General features: G+C 38.1%; 1 protein-coding gene across 1 annotated transcript in view; it reads right to left on the reverse strand.

The window, feature by feature from the left end:
• The window catches only part of HSPA12A (heat shock protein family A (Hsp70) member 12A), a 57,740-nt gene that overhangs the window by 20,028 nt on the left and 13,964 nt on the right, over positions 1-23,748 (reverse strand). Inside the window, exons 2-6 of the mRNA XM_086752550.1 lie at positions 23,092-23,177; positions 20,672-20,799; positions 14,209-14,395; positions 13,205-13,309; positions 10,469-10,585 (exon numbers count right to left, since the gene is read on the reverse strand). Of these exons, the coding sequence (XP_086608676.1) occupies positions 10,469-10,585; positions 13,205-13,309; positions 14,209-14,395; positions 20,672-20,799; positions 23,092-23,177 (623 nt within the window). The remainder of the gene's footprint in view (positions 1-10,468; positions 10,586-13,204; positions 13,310-14,208; positions 14,396-20,671; positions 20,800-23,091; positions 23,178-23,748) is intronic.

Genomic DNA, 23,748 nt, shown 5'->3' on the forward strand with positions numbered 1-23,748 from the left:
GGCTTGCCCAAACCACGAGCTCATACAAAGTAACTAACCCACAGAAAATTCACAGCCTTCCTACAGCCTTCACGTAGGCTGAACTTACAGCTGCTCACACTTCAAAGTTAGAACTCACAAGCTATGAACACATGTGAAGGGAATTTTTAGGTGAAATCCTCTAATCTGCAGGAAATTAGGATAGATGATAATAAGATACCTCAGACTTGCATCCCTGTAGTAGCTTTGCTGATAAGATATAAATTAACTTCCAGTTAATAGTGACTACTCCCCATTTAAGAGTTTGTGCATTAATGTGTGTATTGAAAAGGCAAGAGGTTTATATTAGTATTTTACAATTAGACTTAAGTTTTGTGGTGGAAGAAACTCTCAGATACCAACTTCAAAGAGCTCAGATGAAAATATGTAATCATTATGTAAACTATTACTATTATTGTTAATTCCAAAGAAATCACTAGAATCACTTACAGCCCTCTCCTACAGCACTTATTCCTTGTTATTTCTCAGTGTAAGTACTCATGAATGCTAATTTCCATAAGCAATGGCTACAGAATTATAAAGGTTATAAACCAAACATTTTTGCACCCCTCAGTTCAAGAGAGACATGGAGAAAGTGGAGACAGTTCAAGGAAGGCTGCTAGAGAACACAGTCTGTAAAAAGAGAATGAGGGAGCTGGGTTTGTTTAGTCTGGTAAAGAGGAGGCCAAGGAGCAATCCAATAGCTGCCTGCAGCTACTTGAAGGACAGCTACAAAGATAGCAGAACACTCTTCTCAATCTCACCAGGAGACGTAAAAAGGGCTACAGCCACATATTGCAGCTTGCCGCATTCAAACAGGGTATTACAAAAAAACCCTTTTCATGAGGAAGATGATGCAGCACTGCAACAGCTGCCCAGAGAGGCATCACTGTCCTTGGAGAATTTTAAAACTTGGCTAAACAAACACTGCTGAGCTGGTGTTGGCAATAACTCTGCTTCAAATTGAAAGTCAGACTAGATGATGTTGCAGGTATTATACACTGAGATCAGAACTGCTGGTAGGAATCTTTCCCAAATGCCAAAGACCTGCACACTTTCTCATTCCTTGTCTTTGTGAATGCTGTGTCAAATCCTTGCCTGTATCAGCAAGAGGGAGTCCGTCGTCTCTGACAGTACGACAGCAGTGCCAGACTCACTGTGACAAGCCTTCAGTTATTCAGGGTCTCACAGGTTTCCATATGAAGTTCAGTCATCTTTGTAGTTAGAATTTTTATTTAAGTGTCTTGGGATCAAAAGGAAACATTTGTCACAGTACTTTTTTTCAAGCTGAAAGCAATACTTCTAAAAATCAGAAAATATAAAGAGCACAATAGCCCTAAGCAGTCCTGTAGTCGTAAACATCAGTCACTTTAAAAAGTGATTCAATATAGGGAAAGCAATTAGTTTAACGCATCAATGATGCACAAGGTGAGTTTACAACACTAATACAATCTGCACCAAAAAAAAAAACATCTGCTTCAGTCCAGTGTCTTGTCAGAGAGGGAAATTCAATTCCCAATTAATTCATTTTCCTATATTTGGTTGTAGAAGAAAAAAAAATGGCCTTGTGCTTAAAAGCATGAGAATACAAATAGCAGACCTGGACTTGAAGCTCAATTCTTTTGCATTCAGCTCTGCTACAAGCTTCTCATACAAGATTTTACAAGTTACTTAGGCTAAACTTTGTGAAATCATCCACTAAAGTAAATGTATCGATTTCTGAGCATCCAACTCAATATCAAGGTTTACAATGGAACTATTGCTAAAGTTTGTTGGAAGGGGGAATGCTTGGGCTCTGAACAATCAAGCTAGCTATCTGTCATACACATACCTGATCATGCTAATTAACAATGTATTTTGGACCAAAGCAGAACCCATTTGATATTTCATATCTGTTTACTAATCTAACAATAAAGCTACTCCTATGATAAGACATAAAGCACAGCCTGTAACATTGCTCCCTCCTAGCAGTTGTTCAGAAACCAAGGCATTATCCCATTCTGGAAAGCAAGAACATAAATGTAGCACCTGGAACTGTAATGAAGTGTGACTTTTACTTTCAGTACACTCTGAATAATTAATTGTGGAGTTGCATTAGCTACAGTCAGAATTTGTGCATTTGTGTGGTCACTGATTAGATGAATCCATTTGCTATAGATGGCTAGGCTGCCTTATGGAGATAAATGCCTTTGCTAAGCACAGTCAGGCTGCCTCAATTTATTTTTTCCCCGGGGTTGTTGTTACCCAGCTAAGAGTACAGACTGACAGATTGATTTACCGTGCATTTCTATACTTCATATTTTATACATTATTTTCACAATCTATTCTTTGTATTTTCAACCTGAACTTGGAATTGTTTGATACTGCAAGCACAGTTTGATTCTATTATTAAAACCCACACAGGTCCTCTGGATTTTGTATCATAATTTTACTTCTTAAATTTATAAAACAATAAAATTTACTAAATGTAGGATATAGTACAAACTTTTGAAACTCCTAAAGTGAATAATGGAAGCCAGAGAAGGAAGAGAAGCAGATAGTCTCAAGGGCTCCCGAACTCCATGAAGTATTACTCAGGGAAACATGTCCCTGGGCAGTAGGAGCAATGAGAGGACAAATAACAGGAAATATTGCCAAATCCTTATAGATGACACCAGCAGAATTGCAGAATTTTTAAATAATACAGTATTCACTATATAAATGTTACAAGTATTAAGATTACACTTCTAGTCCAAATACTGAGGTAAATGTAGCTTCTTGCAGAAAACAACAATGGTGACAAAAAGGGCTCCTCTCTGTCAAGCCTTCCAAAATGTCACGCTTCTCTCATAGACAGAGGAAGTCCTTTAACTGGTCTGTCTCAGTATAAAAAAACCAGAGGAAATTTATAATTTAAAACTGTACTGTGACAGCTCTGACAGGGAAATGTCACTCTACCCCAAACTAGCAGATATGTTCTATGACTCAAAGAAAAAGGTCCTTGGGACAATCTTGAACTATTTTACATCTGTCAGAATTCACCTAGAAATGTGTACAAGCTGTTTATTCTAAAGTTATGTTTTTACTGAAAAAAAAAATATCTTTAATTTTTGAAGGACGGTTGGTCATTTGTTTACTTCTCAAAGAAAAAGACTGTTCATGCTGAACTCCCCATGGAGGTGATTTCAGGGTTTTACAGAACCCTGCAGACCTGAAGGCTAACGTGGAAGGAAAGAATCAGTGTTCTGTCCTAGCAAAGGTGAGAAACAGAAATGAAAGAGATAAAAGTGTAGGAAAATGTGTATACTGCACCAGACAGAAACAGAGATATAGAGGTAATACTTTCTCTTTATGGCATGATGAGACGATTATTCCTGTTGCTCTCTTAAATGCAAAGATGTCCTCTTCCTATTACGCTTCACTTTTCTAGGGAAGAGAAACAACACTCCCAGGTTGTAACAGTGAGATGGATGAATCCAAGAGCCGATGTCTGAGCAGAGTGGTATGGAAATTAGTATTGTAGCACGCGCTGATGAGCAGGCTTGCGGAAGGAAATATCTGAATTACGACCATTGGCTACCAATCATGAAGCAGCATTAAAACCACTTTCATTTACAATGTATGGACAAGGTTCTGCAGTTTACCTGTGCTTATTCCTCAAAAAGCTTTTGTGAACCACTGATAAGAAAGAAAGATAATTTCTTGCTACACACAGGCAAGGCACAAGATTTCTGGGTCATCATGAGAAAGAAAAGGATTTCTTGTATTTGTGAGGCAGAAAAGAATACCAATAATTGCAGCAGATCTTCCTCTAAGGACATCACATCTAGTCTATCACATCTAGTCTATCACACAGGCTGAGAGAGTTGGGGCTGTTCAGCCTGGAGAAGAGGAGGCTCCGGGGAGGTCTTCCAGTGCCTCAAGGGGGCCTACAAGAAAGATGAGGAGAGACTCTTCAGTAGGGCCTGTTGTGACAGGACTAGTGGTAATGGTTTTAAAATAGAGGGAGGTAGATTTAGATTGGATATTAGGAAAACATTTTTTACACTGAGGGTGGTAGAACACTGGAACAGGTTGCCCAGAGAGGTGGTGGAAGCCCCATCCCTGGAAACATTCAAGGCCAGGTTGGACGAGGCTCTGAGCAACCAGATCTAGTGGGAGATGTCCCTGCTCCTCGCAGGGCAGTTGGACTAGATGACCCTTGAAGGTCCCTTCCAACCCAAACCATTCTATGATTCTATGATTTTGGTCTCAGAAGTAATTCCAGATATGTAGACAGAATTTTCTAAGGGGCAGAATCTTGGATATCTTACAAGGTAAGGAACAAGCACAAGACTCTAAAATCATCAAGTTTTTCTTTGCACAACAGGCTACACAAAATCTCTAAATTGCTTGTTTTGTTGTGTCCCTGCCCTTTTATTCCTCCAGTATTTTCACAGTTATTGGGACCACAAATAAATCCAAATTATGATTGCTGAATGACAACGTGCTAAGCGAGAGGTTATGTTTGTTGACACATTGATGGTAATCAGGATTACAGTGGCATTTAGTCTCCATTTCCACTAGGGTGACATTGCTGCAGCTTCCTCCCAAGTGACTGTTGCCATAGATCACATTTGTGCAGTAAATGAAAGCTTAGTTCCAATGGCATTACCAAGAATCTTTTGCTGCATTACATTATATCTCCCAAGGCGTAGGAGGACATTAGTTGCAAGTTTTATGAGTAGTGTGCATTAGAAAAATGAAGCCATTAAGCTTTTCAATTTTTCACATTATATTATTCTAGAAATGTTTTTTGTACCATGGGCACGCACCAGTTACCACAATAGCACAGCCTGACTCTCTTCCTGTTTCAGTATCCTGCTAGTATCTCAAGGTCTCCCCTTCCCTTTGTTTCAAAATATCCTCACTGTAGGTCCTTATGGCTCAGGCTGATTTTATTAAAGAGACACAGGCAGCCCTGACTGAGAGCAGTTTCACTGAAAAAAAAACATATGAGTAAGTTGCATCTTATTTTGTGCCTTGGGCTTTCTGATTTTGCCTTAACTTTTTGCACTATAGTTTCACTTGCAGCTTGTATTTCTTTTCTCTCTCTTTGTAACGGAATACTGGCATCTAAGATGTCTCTTAGACCAATCTATTATCCTCCTCTGTTGTCCCTTCTATGAACTTATTACCAACAATCCTACCCACTAGTTTTAGACCTTGTCCACACCGATTTATATTTGTTTGTGGACTTCTGTCACCCCTCCTCTACTGATTGTAGTTTAAAGCCTTTCAGACTGTTGTTCTCTTCTGTTGGCTGCAAATTCCATCTATTACAGTCTTTCTGCCAGGAAGAAGGAAGGTTCTAATTTTTGGCTATTTCTGTTGGTTTCAGGTAGTTTCTAAGATCCTGAGAAACATGTTCCACAGCTTTATAAGGCAGGCATATATCCATGTACCTACTCTTACCTAGGAAGCTATGAAAACCTCCTATTTTACTTGTTTAGTAAAATAAAAAGAAAGCCTCCAAATATTCCAACTTGTTCCACAGAAGTGGACAAAGAGAAATGTACAGAACTGGATTAGCAGATGGGTTTGTGAACTGCCTCTGCTTTCATGTGAACTTGGCTGGGTAATTAAAATGTGTAAACCAGGATCAATTAGTACACATTTCCCACTGTGCTGAGTTCCCACTCTATAATCTTCACTCTTCAATCAGTTATCCTTTCCTAATTAACATAGCTACAAGATGCAGAATCCTCCCCAGCATATCACTTAAGAAATATTTTAATCCTTATGATTAAAAAGATCTTAATATCACAAAAGTGAAAGCATGGACTCAAGATAACCCCAGAAGCTACAAACAATCAGGATGTTTGATGCATTAACACATTTCTGCCTCATACGGCTCGACTAACAAGTACTGTTTCAAGCAAACCACCAGCTTCCAAGTGCTGCTTATGCCTGAACATCCCTGCCTTTTGACACAGTTTATAGCACAAGTCTGTTACACTGTGCCTTGACAAAGAAATTTCAGTTGTGTGTGGTTGATGTACCAAAGAAAATACTTATAAAGGTACAAGCATACCTCAGTTTCACAGCTATCACTCTGGCTAAGTCTTTTAAGCATATGTCATGTCATGTTTTCATTAGCAAGGGATTTTATGTGCCATCACATTACTCTTTCACCAAATTTGTTCACTTTTCTCTGAAAGTTACTACAGAGCGGGGTAGTACTGATCAACGTAATGTAACGTAATCCTGGAATACAATGTGTTAAATAATTCTTATCATGTGCATTCTGTGATTAAATTGATGTGAAAACATTAATAAAAATTCAGCGTATGAGCTGGTTAAAGAATGCCTCTCAAATTCCAGGCTCACATGCTTAATCCTATAACCTAGACTGCCTCTTTGTTTATTTATACGAGCTTACCATGCAAACAATCTCATTTGCTATTCGGAACTGGAATATAAACCTACTTGAGAGCTCTAAAACTTCACTTCAAAATCAGCTAAAAAACCTCTCAATATCTCTAAGTAGACCAGCTAACTGATGTTTGTAAGATTACAAAATATTTCAGGCAAGTTTATGAAAATGTGTTATCCTTCCCTTTCCTTTGCTCTGCCCTGAGTGCATGGGTATGCTATGTTTTACTTCCTTATTTTATAGCTTCTGCATTCACATACTCCTGTCATGCTCCAAACTCTTCCTTAAAACTTATTCTTATTGGCATGTTCATGGAATTCCAGCCTGCAGATTCTGGTCTGCACTTACTGTGCCCAAAGAATTTGTATTGAAAGATGAGCTAGAAGAATGCCTTTACACACTCTGCCAAGAATATTGGATCTTGTGTTCTTCTAATAAACAATCTACCGCACCTGAATTTCATTTGAATAAGGGATTAAAAGTGCTGCTCATAGTAAATATATTAAGACAGCAAAGTGCTGTTAAGACTGAACCAGCTAGTCACAACTACCTAGATTAAATAGATTTCTACAGAAATACTCTTGAGTACTTTTAGAGTTTCACCTTTGACATTGTGAAATAAATAAAGCATGGACACATGCTTTATTTTGGGGGGTTTTTTCATCAGTAATACAAGACTAACAAAACACTGAATTTTCTTGTGTCAGTACAAACTCAGATGACACAGAGGTGGGATCCTGTTTTGTGTCCATCTTCACACACCATTCTGATGAGGCTGTAAGATCCAGGCCATGTTCATGAGCAGAAAGTGGCTCGCCTCCACATCTAAGCCATCTTTTCACGTTGAGGTCTAAACCTCACGCACAGAGCAAGTTGCATTTGGCTGCTTCTGCAAGGACAAGAATAAGGGCAGGTCCCACCCACAGGAGCAAGATGGAGTCCTCCCACAACTGTCCAACCAGGCCATGCTGCCAAGGTCTCCAAAATAAGAAAATATATCAGCAATTTGAATTTATTACTCACGATGCGAGTTCTTCATGAGAATGGGACTCCTAATATTGGTAAATACAGCACTTCTGACAGAACTACACCAAAGCAAAGAATTTGTAAGGGAACAGCTAGGACACAGAAACAAGAAAAGTTAATGCTATTTATGATGCCTTATATTTTACTGGTGGGGACAATGGCAAACCTGACTAATGCATCCTAAGAGTCATTATTCAGGATGTAATGAACACAGATGCAATGCACACTAATCCCAGCAGACATGCTTTCGGAAAGGAAACTTAAGCCAAAGTGGGTCCTGCAGAGATGACACTCTGTTCTTGTCACAGAACTCTCTCCAAGTGTGAACCAGATCTCAAAAAGTATCACACAGCTTTAGCACTAGCTCTGGACTCATAGAAATTAAGCATGAGGGACAGGAAGAAGCATCTGTGAACTGTTATTCATGAATAAAGCAATTTTGATTCAGCAAAGTGAAGCTGTAAAGACATGCAGCTCTCTACAGCCTACCAGACATAGTTCCTCAGGAGCGAGGAGACAAACGAGAATAAACAAATATCTGCTTCAAAGAGGTAACAAAACAAGTATAAAAAAGAGTTAAGGATATAAAAAGCACAAGAGATGAACACAGATGAGGCAGGCAGAGTAACAGCAAGAAGCGATGAGGAGCAGTTTTCACATATCAGTAGGCTACCACAGTCAAGTTTTTGCAGGTGTGAAAAAATCTGCATTTTAGAGAGGGTTTCAGAGGAGGAAAATGAGTTAGCATTGCAGATGTTCATGTCCAGGAGATGCAGCTTATGTCTGAGATGACACAGATGAAGGAGTCAAATGTAGGTTGATTCTCAGTCAAATGGGAGGCTACAAAACCCTTTAGCCACAATGTTCTGAAGAGATATGAACCAGGCCAGATTACAGTTGCCAAAGCCAAGGAAATCATGTTGCAGTAGCCAAGACGCAAAATCAGTGACAGCTCTGATGAAAGCTCAGCAGTATGTACAGACAGGAAAAGCTGTCATTTGGACAGAATTAGCAGGATTTTGATAGGCTGGATGGAAAGAGAGAGGAAGAAGGGAAGCTGAAGGGAACACCCAGATTACTCATTCAAATGAGAAAGCAGCACAGCAGCTGGAAGGGGACATCGTGGGAGCCCTTGGGCAGATTAAGAGTTCCAGGCTAGCAATGTTTTGTTTAGGGCAAGACAGAGATGAGGGGATGTCAGAGAGGCATTAAGATTGTATGCTGTACAAAAGCTAATGGATGTTGAGTGCAGATGCAGATCTACAACACTTTTTACATTATTTTAGTAATTCCATGCAATATTTACCTTTGCCTAGACAACCACTTAACCATTCCAGAAAGGTTGGGCTTTACATTGTGATGCAATAACACATTAATATTTTTGTTCTCTTAGAGCTATGTCACTTGTCACAGATTACTCAAACACATTTCCACAGCTCATTAACCTTTCCCACCAGTTAACTCTCAGCTTAGACTAGTGGTTGTGTTTCCAGTAACAAAGTTTCGACCACTGCCTTTTCACACTTTTCTCTACTCAACGTCCCAATTACGTTTACAAAAACAAGCTCTTATTTTCATAATGCTTGGATGTTCCAATAGTTAGCAACAAGGCCTGCAACTTCTGATCCGTCTGTACATACTGGTTTGAGGAACATGTTGGATCCAGCAATAGGAATCTGAAAGAATGAACGGCAATGCAGTTTTCTGCACTTTTCCTCATCCCCATTACCTTAAAAAAAATCAACCATGTGTGTCAAGTAAATACCAATTATTTCCCTAAACTCTTAGGTTTTCCTGCAATTGATCACACACTCCAAGTTAAAAACCTTGTCATCCCTTGCTATTTATCAAGCTTGCCGATAAAAGTACACAATCACAGACACAACCACAGACACAGACAGTAATTAACAACATTCCATTGTGCCACAAATGAGAAATGCCAAGAGATCTACCTTACCCTACCCTGCTCCTTACACAGCTCCCGGTTCACGAGCACACATGCACACAGACAGCAGGCAGACAACAATATACAAAGATAATGAATGGGTCTCTAATGTTTCAGATTTACCTACAACCGTGTTCTTCCATCAGAACTTTAAGAGTGTTTTGCTTCTGGCACTAGCATTAGCAATCCCACAATAAAGACTGTTAAGAAAAATGTTGCTCAACATTAGAGATAGTTAGAAACAGAGTCAGAAAAATTTGGGTGCTTCCCAGGAGCACTCTGCAAATTACTCATGAACTACTAGATATTTTACAAACTGTGCGTTGCATAGCTGCTGCCAATGGGTTACGCAAGTCTCTGATCAAAAATAAACAAAGCAAAACAGAATATGAACACCCTGATGAAAAGAAGAATGCGTACATCTCGTGTACCAAAGACACAAACTGAATTTGAAATAAAGGACATGCATATGGGAAGTGCACATATTGGGGGGGGGGGGGGGGGCTGGGAGGAAAGGGTTAAATGCAAATAAACCTCTTACTGGTGAAAATAACATTTGAATTTAATTTTATATCCAGACTATCTGGTTCACAGTCCTTTCATTCCTACTGTGGGAAAATGGGAACTGGAAAAAAAGTCCCACTAACGAGGCTCTTTGCTTTCCCTTCTCTTCCATTATTTTTTCTTTACTTTAAAAGTCTGTGATGACCTAAAGAAAATAACAAAACAAAACTGTGTCCAGTATTTTAAGAATCAGCTTTCCCTTGGGTCTCAAAACTGCATCTGTTCCATGTCTATTGAATTCAGCAGGAATACGGTGTACAAGATGACTAAAACATCAATCTGCATTGAGGGACAACAATACATAAAAATAAACAGAAAAAAAAAGCCATTTAAGAGGTGAATACATACGACTTAAAGCTACTGCCTGTTAGAATTAACTCCTCTTTCAACATTTCTGGTCCGACTTCTAGACCATTTTTATACAGTTTATACTAGAGCTAATTGTCCCAAATACAGTTTATCATTTAGCCTATCAACTAGGACTTCACAGGAGCATTTCTACCTTCAGCCTGCACTCTTACCTTGTAGGCAGCTTGCCTCATAAACTGCTTTGCAGGCTGCTTCCAAATAGCAGGCACTGTAATGACCCATCTTACTTCAGTGTTTTCAAAGTCTGAGCCTCCTTGGTCACTGAGCTCCTAAATAAAAGGAAAACAGAGGTGAACACAAAACGATGGGTGTCAGCTTTATAAGAAAACATTACTTTCCACCAGCTCCAGTAACAGTAACTTTCTCTTTTCAATTTTTTTCTTGTTATATCTATGCTACAAATCAGAATTATTGCTAACCTGTCAAGAACGCTCTACCGTGCCAAAAGCTGAGATTAGGGTTGATGCCTTCTCAAGGAGGCCTGTAGAAAAGTTTACTGCTTAACAAAGTAGAAAAGTTAGTTTTTCCAAAAGCAGCTCATGTACTGCTGAATATTACAGAGCATTTATGTACATTCTTAGTCACAGTGTGGGATTTGCTGTTAGTTTGAAGAATTCACACTTGCACTTTGATTAATAGACAGAAAAATATTTGAGGTATCGGTGATGAACATTATGTTTTACAATCTGGATTTTTCAAGGACTTCTTTATACACTGCTTACCTTTCAATCAAATTTTTACAACTCAGTTAACAAGGGGAAGTTACAGTTAAAACCTTTAAAAAAGAAATGACTGATTACTCCTTGAAAATTTTGCTTTAAGCAAACATTCAAGATGAGTTTTTTTTCCCTGAAAAAGAGGAAAGTCTGTATTGCATTCACAAATTAGGTGATACACTAACACGTTTTGGGAAAGCTTCCAAGTAAAATGTCATTACCATATGTTCTATCTAAACCTCCATCCAAACAGGGAAAGGTTCAGAAAGGTGAACAACGAGCCTTTAGAATGTAAAAAAATATTTCTGCGTGTGCTGTGCCAAGGTGTTGTGTTTGTTTAGCTATGCTGCAGTTCAAAAATCCATGCTAGAAAAGTGGTACCTTTATACTGCACAGGGCACTAGGAATGAGCAGATTACAGTCCAAAGTAACAGTTCATTTACATCTCTTGTCTAGTTTGTTTCAGCATGCACTCACAAATCACAGGGATTTATTTGATAACATCAAGAAAGGATGTAGCCCTGAACAGGCAGCACAGCAAATACATGGGATTATACCCAACAGCATTCATATTCACTAAGGATTTCCCCAGACTATGCACAGGTTCAAGTCTGTGACTCCAGAATCAACCCCAAAATCTAGCTAAATAATTTGACAAGATGAGGAATGTGAGTTGTAATGGTAGGGTTGTTTCTCTGTAGCCATAAAGAATAGACTGAGATCTCACAGAGAATAAATTAAACCCATGCAAAAAAAAAAAAAAAGTAGGTTAGTTTTTAACAAGGCTATTTTAAACAATGCTTGCTTGGATGAATATTCTGATTTGACCCAGCAACTACTATGCTTACGTTGACATTATAGTGGCGCATCTGAAGCCAATGTGTACTTAACTCACATTTGACTGTTTACATGGGATTGTAAATCTCAAAAACTGTTTATTGGGGACATATATTTCACAGGAGAATACGAAAAACAATCTTGTGACCCAGGAAGAACATTACCAGAAATGAATATGGCAACATTTCAAATGGGAAGTGGAAAATAAAATGCATTTTCCCTACTAGCCACAGTAGGGAAAAAAAAAGCCACATAAATGGAAGCAGTCCACCAGAACACAGTGTGAATTTACAAATTAAACCTCAACAGATGTCTTTCTTACTTTTTGGTTCTTCCTAATGCTTGTTAGATTTTCTTCACAAACTGGAATCCAGATCAGGGAACCAAATAACATCTCACAGCACAACAACATGAAATTCACCCCTGCAAAGGGTCAGCACAGGGCCAAAATATTGTAGCCTAATTGCAGCTCTTTGGCACACACGCTACAGTTTAACTGTGTCAAACAGCATAAAGGACTGTTGCACAAAGGTATTCGAGTTGGTTCGGGTAGTGCAGGCTATTTATCTGTGCTGGTGCAGAATTCCTTGTAGGATAATATACTGAACCTCTCAGTGCAATCAAGTGGCCTGTACAGACCAATTACTGGCATAATTACACTATTTCTGCCAGGTTAGCCAGCTTGTACACCTCAGCAGGTCATCTTTGTACAGACTTATGAGTGAGATTCAAGTCACCAAATTATAAATGAGCTTTCAATAACCTTTATGCTACAAAATAAATGCAGCTTATCTGACTTCCTTTTGTTTAATCAGTGAAGACAATGTCAGGCAGGAGACATCGGCAGGTGCCCATGCCCATCCTATTGCATTTCTCATATTAAAGAATTGGCACTGCAAGAGAATCTTGTGTGAACACAGAACAATCCATCGTCCCAGCAGCAGAAGTGTAGGGGACGAGGACAGGACCCAGTCTCAAATTTAATTCCTGAGCTTCAGCTCCTGCACTTTTAAATTTTATTTTCAAATGAATGGTTTTTTTTTTTCATTGGAAAAGCAGTAGAAAATATTTAAGCTGGTAAGAAGATATTTAGAACTCTGCATCACAGTGATATACTTACTATTATTGAATCAAGCTTCCTCTGTGCAAGGGGAAATCACTTCAGGCTATTGTGAGCTCTCCAGAGTCCACAGCCTGCCTAGAGTTTCTACAGCTGCCTTGCTTTGTTTACATCAAATACTACTGAGGTCAAAGCTTGGCAAGGTTAGAAGTGTTAAGCTCACATTTATACCAGTTATAAATACAGAAAATCTAGATAAGGAAGCATTACCCTACCTTTAATGCCTGTTCCTTAAAGAATTGCAGAGCGTAAGCAAATATCTCAAGTGCTTTGACTTTTTTGCCATTTGCAGCTGTCAGGTCTGTCTCCATGGTAAGATTCTACACGAAAGAAAATAACTGGAAGTTATTAAAAGGCAAAGATAAACATGAAATTAATTGCTACTGCTTGAGGAAAGGGAATTCTTCTTTATCCACCTGGCTAGGAAAAAGTGACTAAATTGTTCTGAAGAGAATATAACTCATCATTTGAATTTCCTGAAGCGTGACTTATTTTAGACTTTGTTTTTAAACACCTATCATGTCTACAAATAACTGCAGGCAGAGAGAGAAATGTGGACTAAATATTAAAGAACTACAACAAATGTATTTGTAATCAATTGTAGCAAAGTTGCATATGCAAGATATATAATCCAAATTAAGAGTTAGAATCATAGATTTCTGGCTTCCCACCAACACATGAAACCAGAAAACACCTTAATACAGAAAGTACTGGCCAAGTCCCAAAACTCTAGAATGGCTTAGTTTAAAGACCAAAATATAATCAGTAAGAATAATATCAGATTAGCAGAATGATTTGCACTTGCAGTTTTGATAATGAACTCTGGGTAAATTTGCTCCTCTGCACTGGACTTCAGTACGGCTTTTATTTCTACTTCTACTTTGTGAGTAAATTTACAGAACAAACCAACCTCACGGAGACTCCCTAGACAACTATGAATTTCACCCAGGAAAATTAGGACATGAAGATCTAAGCAAAGCAGACATTAAACTCCCAAGATCTAGAAAGAAGGCTGGCAAAATACATTTGCCAAATAGAGTGAGAAGCAAAATCATAATGCTAACCAAAAAGTTTAATTTACTTTATTTACTCTCTGAACTTAGAAATAGTGCTGCTTCAAATCTACTTCACAATCTTTAGGCAAAATCTAGCACTGTCCACAGGAACATTATTTGAGTAGCAAATGCACAATTATCCAATAGAGCTGGTTCTTACTTACACCAGTGGTATGTAGCTTCATCTTAAATTTTTCAAAATACAGCCAGTGCTTTGATTCAGTGGGATCCAAGTCATGGTAGAAATCTCTTGCTGCATACCCAAAGCTATGAAACTTTCTCTCTGGTGTCAGGAGGATAGTGGTGGGTGTCTTCTGATTGGATACGCCTGGATCTCCACCTTCCCATCGTCTATCCAACAAGTGAAATAGCTTCAGTAAGTGATACTAACATTTATGGCAACAGAAAAAGTAGTTCATCATGAGAAAAACAATCTGGTGGCAGTGCACACACTGCTTTCCTTTCCAAAGATACTAAATTTCAATCCTTGCAATACCAAAATCACATGTTTTTATTCATGTCCAAGAAAAGATGTAATTTTAATTTCAGATAATTCAATAAATTTTGCAGCTAGTTATATAATTTTTAAGGACATACTCGTACTCTGTCTTTGATAAGAATACAGGTTCCTTAAAGTAAGCCACACACAATTAACAAGGAAACAGTATTACACTTACATTTTCAAATTAAACAGCTGGGTAGGCCATTTTGAGGATTTGAGTTTTAATTTGTAGAGTTCTTGGTTAATTACTTGATTTTTTTTTTCCTTACAATGTTTATTACATATGTGTTTTTAATTGGAAAATGTAAGTGTAATACTGTTTCCTTGTTAATTGTGTGTTGTTCCTGGATACCTGAAACTCTGAAGACATGTCTGCAGATGTTGAGCTCTCTGCACTCTCTACTCACCTGAAGTTGATGGATTTGTGTTTTAAATGCCCAAAATGCTGTAAAAATTTTAGTCCATCAAAAACAAAGCGGACTCTCCCAACCCCCAAGTATCTTATAAGCAGTAAAAGATTTCCCTCACCACCATCCATTAAAACAGTGAATGAATCTTATCTTATTAAGGCTGTTAAGACATCTTCAGGAAGACCCAAGAAGCACAAAGGTATTAAGGCAAAAGCAAGATGAGGTTTCTTTCAGAGAATGGATAAGGAAATAAGAACATCGAATATGGGAACAACCATTAAATGCAGCAGGAACTAGGAGGGCAAGGGGGGCTGCCAAGGTCAGACAGCAGAAAGTCATACCACAGAAACAGCTGTGAGCATTCTTGTCTTCTCCTCACTTCTCCATCACATAAAAAAAAAAAAAGCAGAATGGAAGAACAAGAAATGTGCATTACGGTTCCCCCTCACCCCATATACGAGTACTTTCAGCATGGGAAACAAACACTTACCAGACAACATTTTCTTTAAAAAGCATCAGTGGAAAAATCTGCCTTATGCTATCAGCCATAATCATAATGCAGCTCAAATATGAGCCAAGTTAAGATCACACAGGCAACTGCATTCATTACTAAACCACATGTTGATTGTTTTTTTCTAAAGATAGCAAAACACACACTTCCATAATATTCTACTGCCAAGGTCCTTGTTCTGAAGCACAAAGAGATTACCTTGTTCTGCAGTACTTGTTTATGTGAAGATTATGTAGGAAAAAAAAAAAAAAATTCTCTTCCATATCACTCTCCAAAACAGTTAAACTAATTGAAAATTAATTGACTTCCAAACCAAGGCAGACAACTGACAAGGAGAATTTCAGTCTAAGGGGTTAATACTTGGCAAAGAAACAAGGAATAGGATGTTCTAACGTGCTGGGAATCCTTCAGACCATTCAACTAAATCAAACAGAGCAAAACCTGAGCCTTTCTGCACTAGCAGCAGCGACGGCAGGCAATCACCACCTCTATAAATTTACTTCACTACAGAGGGCAATTCCCCTGCTCTGAAAGCAGAAAAAGTAGGATGAGAAGTGGAATGATTTCCACTGTCATCCACTTGGAAAAAAAAAGCTTTCCTAAATCTCCCTAGTCCCGCTGCTCAGCTTCTAAGCTGATAGCTGGCAAGGGCTCTGCTCCAGGTCATTTCTTCTAAACTGCTGCTAGAAATGTACTTGGTCAACTCCAAAGTCTTTGAGTAGGTGTTACAGCAAACATATGGTTCCAATGTGAAGAACCTGTGATCCCACAGTCCATGAACAGAAAACACTGCATATTTCACCGGAAGGTTAAATCCTACACACCCTCTGCAAGCAGAGAGGAGACAGACTGGTATCGTTTTTGCTTGGAATCATTAATGATTCATTCTGAGTCACCAGTGGGAAATTCCACAAATAGGATGTGGCTAATAACAACACTACTTCATTTTGCATTACAGCTAGGCACATCTTCTCTTTCCGGAATAAGCACACTTGAGGTGCAGTTTAAATGAAGATAAATCGATGCTCAGTGGTATGGGCTGAAGTTTTCAAAGTCGCCTAGAGAACTGGATGTTCACTTCCTGATGAGTTTCTGATGGAAACTAGACACGGTAATTGCTCAGCAAGTTCTAAAGTTCTCAGCCTGTATTACTATTCAGTCACAGAAAAAGTAATAAGGAAACAGAAGGGGAAGCCTGACTTTACCATTTGCAATCAGAGCTTTAAAAATACTCTTGTGTGACATATTTTCTGGAGAGAAGTAGCTGAAGACAAACGCATGTGCATGGTAACTCCTGAGTGGGACACTTTCTCAGGTGGAGCCCTAGCCTCACTCCAGTTAGTGGAGGCTTCTAGTCAGTAGGGCTAGTTCACCGTTTTCGTTCACGGTCCCAATACAGGCAAAATTATGGTAAGTGTTCTTAGGGGAAAAAAAAAAAAAAAGAAATTCCTATTAAGGGCATGGCCTAATACAAGCCAGCAATATTCTCTAAATGGTAGTAGTAGTTTTTGGTGAATAGTTGGACTTGATAGTCTTAAGGTCTTTTCCAACCTAAATAATTCTAAATGCATGTGGTGGATATCTTCTCAAAGCAGGATCAGAGCTAAAAAATTATTCAAGTAGAACCCAAGGTAGATTTCTGCCTAAATTCAAACAGTTCCTAGGCTGATACAGAGTAATTCAAGAGGGCAGCACAGACCCATCCATAGCCACAGAGGATCTGACTGTATATTAAAATTTAAAATAGAGACAAGAGGAAAGTTAGTGTGGAAAGGATCACAAGGCTATACCAAGGTTAGAGAAATGCCCTTCCTTACACATGAACCTGGCTAACAGACAGAGCAAAGAGTGATCCGTGCAGAGTGATGAGAATTTGATCCAAAGCTGCAGCATAACGGTCAAGGAAACGAAGCTGTGGGGTCATTAAAACGTAGCCGAATGCTGCTAGGAGCGTGCATGCAGAAGAAAGGTAAGCATGCTTCTGCCAAGAATTACAATCAAACAGAGAAGGGAAGGAAAAGGAAAAATCTGAAGGTTGAAGTAAAGTTACACTAAAAAAAAAGACCACTTTCTCCCTCCTTCCAAAGACAGGTTGCAATTTGTCTCATAATCACATGTGGTTTTCCATTTATTTTTTCTCCATTTGTGAAATATTTACATTCAGTTTGTTGCAATTTAACCAGCAGCCAAAACATTTATAACTTCAGCTAAGTGCACATAAATCAATAGGAGTTTTTCAAAACTGTGTAAGACCTTGTGTATTCCCTTCAAAGGAAACATTACTAACTCATTCTACAGCACCAAACTGCCTTTCATTACGGCTCTGGCACACTCCTGCCCGCTGAAGTGCTTGCTGAACTCATGGCAAGGCTGTTCATATTCATTTCCTCACGGTCTCCAGGTATGCAGAAAATAGCACTCATTGTAACTTCCACAAGAAGAGCCTGAAGAAAACTACAACTACCTCTGCAGAAGCCGTGGGGAACTAGTAAGAGTTGACAGGTGTGAAGTATTACCTAAAATTGATAAAGCAGTAACTAATATTATGCAATCAAGGTAAAGTCATTCATCGATCGTCAAGAAACACATGCCCAAGTCCAAATACAGGCTTTAGTCTACTGAAGTGAGTGAGGCTACTCATACATTTAAACCTAAGTATAGGCTTAAAGAATTTTGTTAGGTCAATGCCTATACATTCATTTTTTTAAATTATTATCACAGCACAGTCAAAACTATGACTACTTATTTGTAGTCATTTGTAGTTTGTCTACTTATTACACAACTAGAATCACGACTTTGCTGACACTGCACTCCAACTTGGTACTAAAGCTCTGTGTGTTCACTCTTTTCTGAAGTAGGGTCTTCTAAATAAACCCATCTTCACTGAAACATTTACAGAAAAGCAGCTTTGTTAAAAGGCTGTCAGAAATCAAAATGTCTGGAAAGGATCAACACTAAGGCAGGAAGGTGGAAAAAATGTTAGGAAGCAAAGAGGACCATGCATCATTGGTATGCTTTATTTTAATGTAAACATCATCCCATGCAGTCGGTAAGTTATGTTTACTCTGCCGAAATATTTGCAAATTTTCTTACATGTAAGCCTCATTATATACAGAGTTTGAACTTCTTAATACCTTCTGAACTACCTAAGCCTTATTTTGATACATACACCATTCTTCTCATTGAATTTCATTACTTCAGGTGCATTTATATGAAAACATATATATTATATGAATTATTTCATTATTAATTTTCAGCTATATCTTCTCCCAAATCCTTCCCTGCCAGCAATATTTATTTAGGGGTGAAAAAAAAATAATACTAATTCTTGGAATTAAAATATTGTCCATTGTTTGAAATACCTGTTGGAAATATGAATACATTCGCTTCCTAAAATCTGTTCCTCCCTGCTGGGTGCAAATATATGAATTAATTTCATTTATTTTTACATCAGTGTCTCATATATCTACACAGGTCTGAAATCACAATAACGCTACCATTATTGCATAAAGAACAAAATACGGTGTTTTAAAGGGTAAGTAGCAAAATGTCTATTAAGATTTGGAACATCTCTCAGCTGGCTACACAGCTCCTACATTTCAATGTCCCAGTGACCTACTGCAGGAAGCCTGGTACTCTGGAAGGAGAATCTAGTCTGCAATTTACTGCAGTGTAGTGTAAACCCAATGGCAAAATCAGGTTCTAAGGTAAAGTTTTGAGTCCAAAGCACTTAAAGGACATCCCTAAAACCAGCAGAGTTTTCACATAGTAAAATCTCCACAGAGATTATCAGAACAACAGTATATAGGATTTAGGCTGCTTTCTCAGGTACAGCTTCAAAAGATGTCTTCCCTCACTTCAGATAACTTCTTTAAGAAATTTGATTAATTATTTGCTGTCAAAAGAGAATAGGAAGTGATATAAATCAATTCTGACTCCACAACCCAGTAACCTGTCTGAGACAGCAACACGTCACTTGTCCTTTGACTTCTAGCACCATGCAGCTTCCTGTGCTGTTGGCAAAATAATAGGTGGATGGGATGTAGAAAAGGCATCAAAACATTGCTTGCCTGTACTGAAAATAGTAGGTATCTTTGCAACTGGATGGCCTAATACCATTTCAAAATTTACGTCCCTTTAGACAGTATTTCACATCACCCAGTTGCATTAGATCTCTGAAATACTTTGCGGTCATATACAAACCAGCTATGCAGGCTGACTGCGCAATCAATACTGTCTGCTGAGATTTAGACAGCTGCACTCAGCTAGCATCTTTGCTTAGAAAAATTACAGTATATCACACTGGACTACAGCAGGTTAGTCTTTTTGCCCTTGTGTTCTCAGTATTACACTGTGTTTGAAATTATCTATATCTTGGTCTTGTTACAACATAATCATTTTAAAGGTACTTTAATAAGAATTGTATAAGCTTTTAGTTATTAAAAAAATCTTTAAAAAAAAAACTTCAAAACATTATAAAAATGGTTTGTAGGGCAATCCTTTTGGGTACCTGTCATAATAGTTTTGCATTTGTGATTGCATTAGATTTACATGCATAAATTCATACTGGGCTGAATCTATCAAGAAATTGGAAAAAAAAAAAAATCTGTCCCTTACATACATATAATATAGAACAGATTTCACATCAAACCTTAATTTTCACATTCATGCCTTTGGATTGCTTTATTTCCCAGTATCACTGGTTCATTATCAGGTATTTGATTCAAATTTAATGCCAAAAAGCTTAAATCAGCCAAATGAACTATCAGTTTCTGGGTGCAAGTAACTATCTGCTGTATACACAACTGTATACAAGCATGATTCCAGGTGGATGGGCAGCTCTTTGAAAATGCCATGACCCTTGATAAATGTGCAGTTTCTTTCAATCTCTGAGATAAGGGCACCTTGACTTAATAATTTTCACTGCTCCCAGAAAAATTCTAAATACTCACTGATCCCTCCTTTTGCTCATGTCATCTTGTAAACTTGGCAAAATAACAGAGGGGATGTGTTCACATTGATTATTAAAGCAAATTAGAACATAGTTAATGCAACAAAAAAAAATACAACCATGAGGAAAATGTACACTGTGGCAACAGTAGACAAATCTAGATGCTTCAGACTCCTGTAGAAAATATCCGTAGCTACTGCAGACAATCCACGTTATCACAATCGAAAACTAAATGCTGCATTGCAGCCCTTACCTCATTACATGAATACATTCTGGTTCCTTGGTGAAGCTGTAGGCGTAGCCACTGGATGTTGTGCCAAAATCAATAGCCACAACAACAAGAAATAACTGTTCTACAGCATCATCTGCATCAGAGTCCTTCTGTTAAATAGCAGAAGCAAAATAGACGCTGAGTCACTGATTAGAACAACTGCAACCTGTCTTACCCTTCAGTATTTCTTCTCTCTGAGACATTTATATCTCTTCAGTGGAAATAAGGACTTCCCTAAAGCTGCATTTGTGACCAAAGCTGATACTGGAAAGCTCCACAATGCGATGGAAATTCAATATGACTCAATATATTTGCTGAAGCCTTTTATATATAATCTTCTGAATCAAGAGTTTTGTCCACACTCATTTCTAGGAATAGCTATCATCCTGTATCATTAAAACATACAGCTAAACACTAAGTTATTGGTTTGGGGGCTGGGTTGGTTTTGTTGTTGGGTTTTTTTTTTTTTTGGTCTTAAATTTATCAACTGAAAAATATGTCTATATCCAGCAGTGTGGTATATTCGGGACTTATCTGGCGGCTTTATGAGTTACCTATGTCATAACCTTGAACATGGCATACTACTGCCATTCAAAACTAGTGGAGACAGAACAACCCAAAACACAGCAGTAAGTTTTTTATCCCATGATAATTATTTATTTTTGAAGAATTTACACAACACTTATTTTGCAAGCACTACATGCATTCTTTGCTAGAATGTGGAATGCTGTTCAGCTGTTTATAGTGAATTTGAATCCTTCTCCCTGCATTTTACCTATAATGCTGCAATCTTTGAAAAGCACAGTCAAGGGCAACGTAGGAATGTTAACCAGAAGAGGTGGAAGGGTTATGGTCCAAATCATAATGACGTGATACAAAGCCTGATGTGAATAAAAAAGGAATTGTACCGCTCCCCAGTATGCTTTTGCCTATCATAAATCCCCTATAAAGGAACAACAAGTAATGAACAGCAAGAAACTACTGTTCACATGCTGATGGTGGCTAAAGCATGAACAGCTTAGCAAGACAGGAGAACAAGTTGGAAACACTGGTGAGAAGGTTATGTGCTACAGGCAGGTAGATAGTGAAGGAGGGTAATAGACCCATCTGCACACACATATTTTGGTAAAATCATAACGGACCAGACCTGTTGACCTATTATGATACTGGTCATGTCTGAATCCTCCACCACTGCTGCTCAGCCTGTCCCCTCAACAATATTTTGAAGTAATTGCTATTGTCTTTCAAAAAGGAACTGCCAAATGTTCTCACTCTATGAGCACTCTTCCACCATCTTCCTCACATACCTCCGTTATCTCCGTGCCTGCTACCTCCAGCACCTTTCTATTGTACCCCTACATTTTCCAAGATCATCCCATAAGCCTGCTACTTAAAATGGAGAAATGACAGTAATAAGGTTTGGTCTCAAAAAATGAAAGACCTGTTTGAATTTTCCTAATAAATCTTTTCAACTAGAGCAATATGTTATTTATATGGCTTCCTTAAAGAGTTTAAGAAGCAAACCTAACTGAAAGAGGATACAAATTCATCAGTATGGCAGAAGTAAAAGGGGGAAGTTCTAGACTATATGGAGCAAAAAGGGAATAAAAGCAAAAATTTATGAGCAAGAACTCTGGAAATCCTGAAGAGGCATGTCATACAACACTGACCTTGATTCAGAAAGCTAAGGAAGAAATCTGACAAGGGTAGCAATGTGTTCTGAACATACCTGGTGATGTTGTGGTATCAAGAAATACTGTGTGTATATACTGTGTTACAGATGATGCAGATGATCTTAAAAACAGACAGGACTTAGTTTTAATGGGAGTTTGTCAACAAAATGAACATGATGAATAAGAGATTAAAACCTTTATGGTGCATTTGCTTGCTTCTAAAAGCTTACAGAGGTGGCTATTTTCCTCAAGAAACTATAACAATTCTATTTTGAGCTTCAGTTTCTCTATGTTGGAGGAGGTTCTTTTCTCTGAGAATCCAGATTTTACTGTTGAATATCATATATATCCTTCTTTCTTTCTGAACAGAATGAGATTTTTCAGGGGCTACCTAAACAAATCAGTGATAAAGACAGGGACAGAACTTGGGAACCCTGAGGATGAATAAGCCCATGCGTTTGATATAAAAATGTGCAGGAGCAAATCTAGCGGCTCAACAAGTAGACAAAAAGAAAAAAAAAAGGAAAGCCAGAGATCCCAATGAAATGAATGATTGCTCTGTCACCAACTCCAGTGTAACCAAAAATTAATTTAAGACTATGGAAAGCATAAAAGGGATTCCTATGCGAGGGAATGACAGCTTTCTAAAGAAATTACATCCCACCAAACAAGGAGGAGAAAGGGAGAAAGTAGTGTCAACATACAGTACATTGAGAGTACATTTCTTACCACAATATGTGATGGAGACAGTGGAGTTATTCCAGGGTCTCCCAAACTTTTGGCTGGTGATGAGTAAGCAGATGTAGAAACTGCATCTGAAAGGAAACAAAAATTCTTCAGTAAGCAGAACGAGCAGCATAGGACAGTTGCTTTGCATACTGCTACACTGTTTTCCTGTTCTAACAAATCTGCTAAAAAAGAAAGCAAATTCCACAGGCACCATGTAAAATATATTTTTTATCCTTACAACATGTTAAGACACAATAACTGCAGTTTTGTTTTTAAAATGTTTGTCTGACCTTAATGACATTCTTTTGCCTATGACATTACTATGTATTATTTTTTAAGTCTTCCTAAATATACTCAGAAGTCATAGTTGATGCAAGCAGCTTGAACAGTATACACTCCCATTAACAGCCTAAGATTTAAATGTGTGAATGCAGAAACTAAACACAAGTTGGGAGATCAAAAAGACACCCATTTTAAGAGAAAAAGAGGAGTAGGTATCAATTTGACAACACAGTAAGAATAAGTTGCAATTATTCCATCATGAACCCTTATTCTGAAACTTTCCCAACACTGTCTCTGCTTTTGTTCTTCAATACACTCTGCACTGAAACATCTTGCAGCTGTTAATATTACTGCAGGACAGAATCCAGCTGGAAA

Source organism: Chlamydotis macqueenii, chromosome 7, assembly GCF_036417535.1.
Source record: "Chlamydotis macqueenii isolate bChlMac1 chromosome 7, bChlMac1.mat, whole genome shotgun sequence".
NCBI classification, from domain to species: Eukaryota; Metazoa; Chordata; class Aves; order Otidiformes; family Otididae; genus Chlamydotis; species Chlamydotis macqueenii.